The sequence below is a fragment of the Jaculus jaculus genome, chromosome 8 (genome assembly GCF_020740685.1).
Source record: "Jaculus jaculus isolate mJacJac1 chromosome 8, mJacJac1.mat.Y.cur, whole genome shotgun sequence".
NCBI classification, from domain to species: Eukaryota; Metazoa; Chordata; class Mammalia; order Rodentia; family Dipodidae; genus Jaculus; species Jaculus jaculus.
The window spans coordinates 108,667,457-108,673,456 of NC_059109.1; the positions used below are offsets into that span (position 1 = coordinate 108,667,457).

Consider the following 6,000-nt stretch of genomic DNA (forward strand, 5'->3'; position numbering starts at 1 on the left):
TCATGAGTAAACTCAGGCCCAACATTGAGAGTCAAGGGACCTGGCGTTAGCTGGCTCCATTAGAGGTAAGCTTAATCCTTGATTTCGCAGGGAAAGCCAGGCTTGTGCACTATGAAGTCGTTCTTTCCCTGTGTTTGTGAGTCTCTTGTGTGGAAGCTCTTTATAGCTGTGAGTGCTCTCTCATGGCGTCCCATGTTGTTAGTGATTGTAATATTGTCATTATTTATTGAGTGTGTGTGTTGTCCAGCTCTGGCCAGTGGGGCCCTTCAGTGCCTCCTTTGTACACAGCTCTGTCATTCTTGGGTCAGTTCTTTGCTGTCTTTCACCCAGCAGGTTCGGCCCTTTGCTGTGTTAATTTTCCTGGGGAGATGGGAACAGGCTTTTTTGCACCCCACACATGGCACCAACAAGAGACACACACTCAGAAAGACTCCACTCAAGTCTAGCTGAGTGACCAGTGCATTTGTTGAGGTGTTGGGGTTACTAACAAGATTATGGTGATTCAAAGGCAGCATCAGCATCTAGAAGCGCACCTTGTGCCCCTAGAGCTCCATGCAGTTTGCAGGCAGCTTAGCCTCTCCTCAGTTTATTGTTTGATAATCTTGGGAAAGAGCCTTGTGCATCTTGCCATATTCTGAGCTTCCTTCTTTAGCTGTGAGTCTTGTGAGCATCCCTCCAGGAGGGAGTGTGTCAGTAGCTCCAGTACTGGCCCATAGTCTAGTTCTCTCATTTCTCCCATGCTTACACCTTCCTTGTCTAGCTGTGAGGACTTGGATCCCATTATCCGTCATACATTTCCTTTGCTTTTTTTTTTTTTTTTTTTTTCCGACGTAGGGTCTCTGTCTGGTCCAGGCTGACCTGGAATTAACTCTGTAGTCTTAGGGTGGCCTTGAACTCACGGTGATCCTCCTACCTCTGCCTCCCGAGTGCTGGGATTAAAGGCGTGTGCCACCATGCCCGGCTTCCTTTGCTTTTGAAACACGTTCTTGCTGTATAATAGCTCAGGCTGGCCTGGAGCTCATGTTATGCCTGCCTCCACCTCTTAAGTACTGAGATTACAGGTATGTGCCACCACTCCCAGCCATGTACGCATTATTTAATTAGTTCCTATAAGTGTAATCACACAGTGTCTGTTGTCCTCCTCTGAGGAATCTCTGAGGAATTGCTGGACTCTGGACTCCACACTGGGTTGACCCTTCCCTGGCCAAATGCTAAAACCTGATCTTCCCCCTCAGGGCTCCATGGTCTGTATACCACACTGCCCCTGCTGAATATTCTCCTAACCTGCATGGGCTCTGGCAGCCTGTACCAGGCTGCTCCATTACAGGGACACTTCCAGACCCTCTTGATCATCTAGTCTAAGCCACTGTGGTCCCCTTGTCCTCTGCACACACCTGTCCTGCTCAGCCACATAATCAACCTTTCCCTGCCTAAAACTTCATCAGCCCTGTGAGTCAAAATCTGAGCATAGCTGTGCCAGAGATGCCTAACTAAGCACTGCACTGGGCATGCCTGCAAGGAAGGCAGCAGAATGGGCTTGTTCAGGGGCCATATCCCAGGATATGATGGGTAGATGTGATGACTTAACCCTCCCAGGCTTTGTGAATGTGAACATTTCTGAAAATTCTGCTGGCCTCTGTACTTCTGGGATATTAACCTGATTAGAGGACTTGTGGTTAGTTCAGATTAAGCTGTACTGGTTCTGACCCAGTATTCTGGTAGGCCAAGATGGTTCTCAGCCTTGGCTTCAGTGTGGTGACCTCCTGGGATATGACTTGCATTTCTCCATTTAGCGAGGTTATTGCTGTCCCTTTATGCGCTCAGCCTCCTTGGCCTGATCTGCATGGGGTTAAGCATGATTCTGCCTCTGCCCATGGTCCTCCCTGTTCTCAGGCATGGGCCACTCTTAAGTGGTGAGGAGCCATGTGGTCAGCCTGCTTGAAGTCATCCAGTAGTCAGAAGGTAAGCTCTTCTCTGCATACTTCCTTCCAGCTGTTCAGCCAGGAGACGGTGATGAAGTTTGTGCCACGATACAGCCTCGTCCTTGAAATCAGTGACAGCGGTGCCTTCCGGAGAAGCCTGCATGATCCTAATGGGCTGGTGGTCACCTACATCAGTGAAGTGCACGAGCATGATGGACACTTATACCTTGGCTCCTTCAGATCCCCCTTCATCTGCAGACTCAGCCTCCAGTCTGTTTAGCTAGCCCAGCCGCTGCCCATGTGCATGCCAGGACTCGTCACACTTGGCTACCACACCCTGCCCAGGAGGAGCTGCGGAAGCAGCTCTGTACCCGTGTTCCTGTCAGCCCTCAAAGGTGCAGTGGAATAGCCACTGCGACCCCTGGGGTGTTTGGGCCCCAGAGAGCTGCCTCTCAGCTGGGCTTGATGCCTCCTTTAGAGGGAAGCATTACATACCTGCTGCAGGGAAGACGAATTCATAGAAAACCATTTTCTCTTAAAAAACACATTCTCTAAGAACAAGAATCCTCTAGATCTTGAGAAAGTTCATGTACTTTTCACAGGGCTCGGGGTTTGCTGGATAGTGCAGGGGACAAGCTGCCCAGGGACCTTACTGCTAGTGCTGGTTCTGTCCTGCCAGCCCCGTTGACTTCATCCTAAAGTGATGTCATCTTTTTTTTGTTTGTTTTTTTTGGTGGGGGCATGGAAGGGCTAGTGTTGAGGCCAACTGGCAGGGATTATGTAAGCTAAGACATACTGTTCTCAGGGGTTGTGTGGGATATGGGCCCTGGGACCCTGGTGTTCTTCCATGGTAAAAAGGGGGTCTTCCCACTCGCACCTGCTGTGGCCTGGCCTCCCTTCACACCAAAGGTTTTCAAGACTTGAGTGTATATCAGAAAAGCATACCAATTCTAGAGGCCGAGAAAACTCCACAGGGTTTCTTTCTGTGAATACCTACCCCACTGGAATTAGATAACCAGCAAGTCAGTTCCTACACAGAAGTGGACTTAGGAATGTTCTTTCTACGCCTTGATTCCTCACCTCTAGACCAAGAGATGTGAATAGTGATGTGTTGATGTAATGTTTACACTAGTATAATAAGCCCCACGTTGCTTATTTCTTGATAACTACGTCTACACACTGGTCTTAATTTTGATAATAATAAATGATGATAAATTTTGCTTTTCTGCTAAGTAACCTTTTTGATGAAGTGGCCTTGATAATTCAAGAGAGTTTCTTCTCTATTTTTTTTTCTTTTTGCTTTATTTAGTAGTGCTTATAATACTGTTTTGGTAAGGGTGTTTTAAGGCCAAGCAGCCATCTGATTTGCTCAGAAAGGAAGTTATGGAACCTTGCCTGGCACACAGGGTCAGCTGGCAGCTCCCAGTATGGATTCAGCTTGGGTAAGTTGACATTAGAGCTGCCCCCCGTTTCCAGCCTATGCTGTTGGCATCTGTCTCTTTCCTTCTTGAGTGTTAGACTACTCAGGAGAGCATTTAAAATAACTCAATAAAGACGATGATAGGTAATGATACAAAAATTTCAGGAGTCTTGATAGCTGGGATAAATGGGAGCCATGTGTATTGTGACACTGGATGGTCCAGCCCCTCCAGACACACTGCTCAGGTTCGTTTGGGGAAGTGGCAGGTTTGGATGAGGGATTGTCTTACTCAATCTTATGTGCCCTCCTTGGGACTGGCTTTGTGCAAATAAAGCAACAGTAGATTTGTGGTAAGATGGACTTCATGGTTGCACCCTATTGTGGTAAGACAGGCCCCTAGATGCAACCGTTTCATCAGATGAACAACTGTCACTATGGTTTTGTGTCATTTTATAGGAAAGAAAAGTGAATAGTCATTAAATACATTTTACTAGGTAATGATGTTCTCATCCATCAGGTATGTAAAACTAGCAAGATGATCCATAATCATTCTGTAAAAGCTCTTTCTGGGTGCTGGGCCTATCAGCTGAGAACAGAGAACTTCATGTTCAGGGCTGCATTCTCACTGCTGAAAAGCTGGCAAATTGTTTTTTACAGTTTTCAGCAAAGATATCTTGATTTTGATCAGCTGTTGCTTTGCTCTCTCCAAGTGTCATTTCCTGTGTTTATCTGGCAATTTGGCATGATGAGGTACTAACGATAGTCTTCTTACGAGGATTACGCAGGTAGCATGCTTTTGCTGTAAACAGGAGTTTCCTGCAATGCGAATTTATCAATATGCTTTTAAAATGAATAAGGCAATTCATAGTATGCCTCCATGCTGTTATGCAGACTACATTAGGATTCAGTTACTGCCTTTCATAGGCATGAACTCCCTTTTGTGATTTTTATTATCAGCATACCTTTGCAGGGTGCTGTGTATGGTTTGAAAGGTTCTCACATACACTGACTGTTGTGGGCATAATCTTTCCATGTCACCCAGGCCGCTTTCAGATTCCGTCTCCTGCATCAGACCCTTGAGGAGCTGGAACTACGTGCACCTTCCACCCATGGCTCCATACGCTGACTGTTAGGTGCAAGGACAGAGGCATTATGCAAACGAGGCCCGGGGCTCCAAGGCTTAGTGACAGCCAGCACATGAGCTAGCCGGAGACCTTGGTGCCATGACTGAGGAATGCTCTGTCAGCCTGGACAGGAGACAGGCACCCTTGCCAGGGCCTGTGGGCAGTTGCCACTACACCCTGTGGGTCACAAGAGCTCTGACCCTGACCTTGGTGGCACAGCAGAGCTCTGGAGTCCCCAAGGCTTGGGGTGGCCTTGGCATCAGAGCAGTGTGAAAAGTCTCAGTGGGTGGTAGTGGGCATGATGGTGGTGTGGAGCACCAATTGTAGCCCAGCTTGTCTTCTGCCAGCTGCAAGAGTCGCGTGAAGCACACGACCATGAAGCTGGCACAACACAGCTGGTGAGGAGTTTATGGTTGAGGAAATCTCTAGAATATTCAGTATGGGACTCTGTCAGGGAGAAGGGGAAGGGTTGTACAGATCTTGATGCCCTTGTCTGTGCTTTATGGGAACTAGGACCTGAGATTCCATACCTGCTGCTGCATCATAGATGTCACACAGTCCCTATTCAGCTTTGTCCTGACATCCTTCTGCTTCTACAGCTGTGTGATTTCCCACTTGGTTGTGTGTGGGCCTTTATTAATAATAGACAGGGCTGGGGTTGGAGAGATGTCTTAGTGGGTAAGGTGTTTGCCTGCGAAGCCAAAGGACCCAGATTCAATTCCCCAGAACCCACGTTAGCCAGATGCACAAGGGGGCACATGTGTCTGGAGTTCGTTTGCATTGGCTAGAGGCCCTGGTGCACCCATTCTCTGTCTGTCTGTCTCCTCTCTCTGTCTCTTTCTCCTTGCAAATAAATAAATCTTTGGAAAAAAAAACTCTAATCTTTAAAAATAGTAATAATAAACAGGGCTTTTATTAAGGATTGCATTCAAGCCAGGCTTGGTGGCACATGTTTTTAATCCCAGCACTTGGGAGGCAGAAGTAGGAGGATCGCTGTGAGTTGGAGATCACCCTGAGACTGCCTAGTATTCCAGGTCAGCTTGGGCTAGAGTGAGCCCGTACCTTGAAGAACCAAAACATAAAAATTTAAAAGAAAAAAAAAGCCTTCAGTGTCCCCAAGAGTCCCCGGTAGCCTGAAATGACTGGTGACACTGCCGCGTGTCCTTGAGTTAAATAGTTGGGGTGAGTCGAGCCAGCAAACAGGAGTGAGGTAGAGCTCCACCAGCCCCCGCCAGGGAAGGAAGCGGAGGCAGCTCTGGGTGTCCGCCCTGGTGAACCTCGTGGCACTTTCATGGCCAGGCACATTTTCTTTCCTGTCAAGTTGGTGCGGCTTCCAGGTGCCTTTATCCTTACGGTGAGCATCCTGCTTTGCAGTCAATTTAAGGGGAAGCTCGGTGAGTGCCCTGCATCCACACTGGGACTTGGCCCCAGGGTCACCGTCCCTCAGAATTAATCTCTAGGGCCCAGCTGCCAGCCCTGTCCGGGCTTCCCTGCTCGGTCTCAGCACATCATACAGCTCAAACTCCAGCGCTCT

General features: G+C 48.2%; 1 protein-coding gene across 2 annotated transcripts in view; it reads left to right on the forward strand.

Moving 5' to 3' along the window:
• The window catches only part of LOC101615383 (adipocyte plasma membrane associated protein), a 31,929-nt gene extending 28,775 nt beyond the window's left edge, over positions 1–3,154 (forward strand). For both annotated transcript variants that reach the window (XM_004668037.2, XM_045157167.1), the window contains exon 9: positions 1,993–3,154. In XM_004668037.2, coding sequence (XP_004668094.1) covers positions 1,993–2,202 — 210 coding nt within the window. In that variant the 3' untranslated portion in view covers positions 2,203–3,154. The remainder of the gene's footprint in view (positions 1–1,992) is intronic.
• Positions 3,155–6,000: the final 2,846 nt, after the last annotated feature.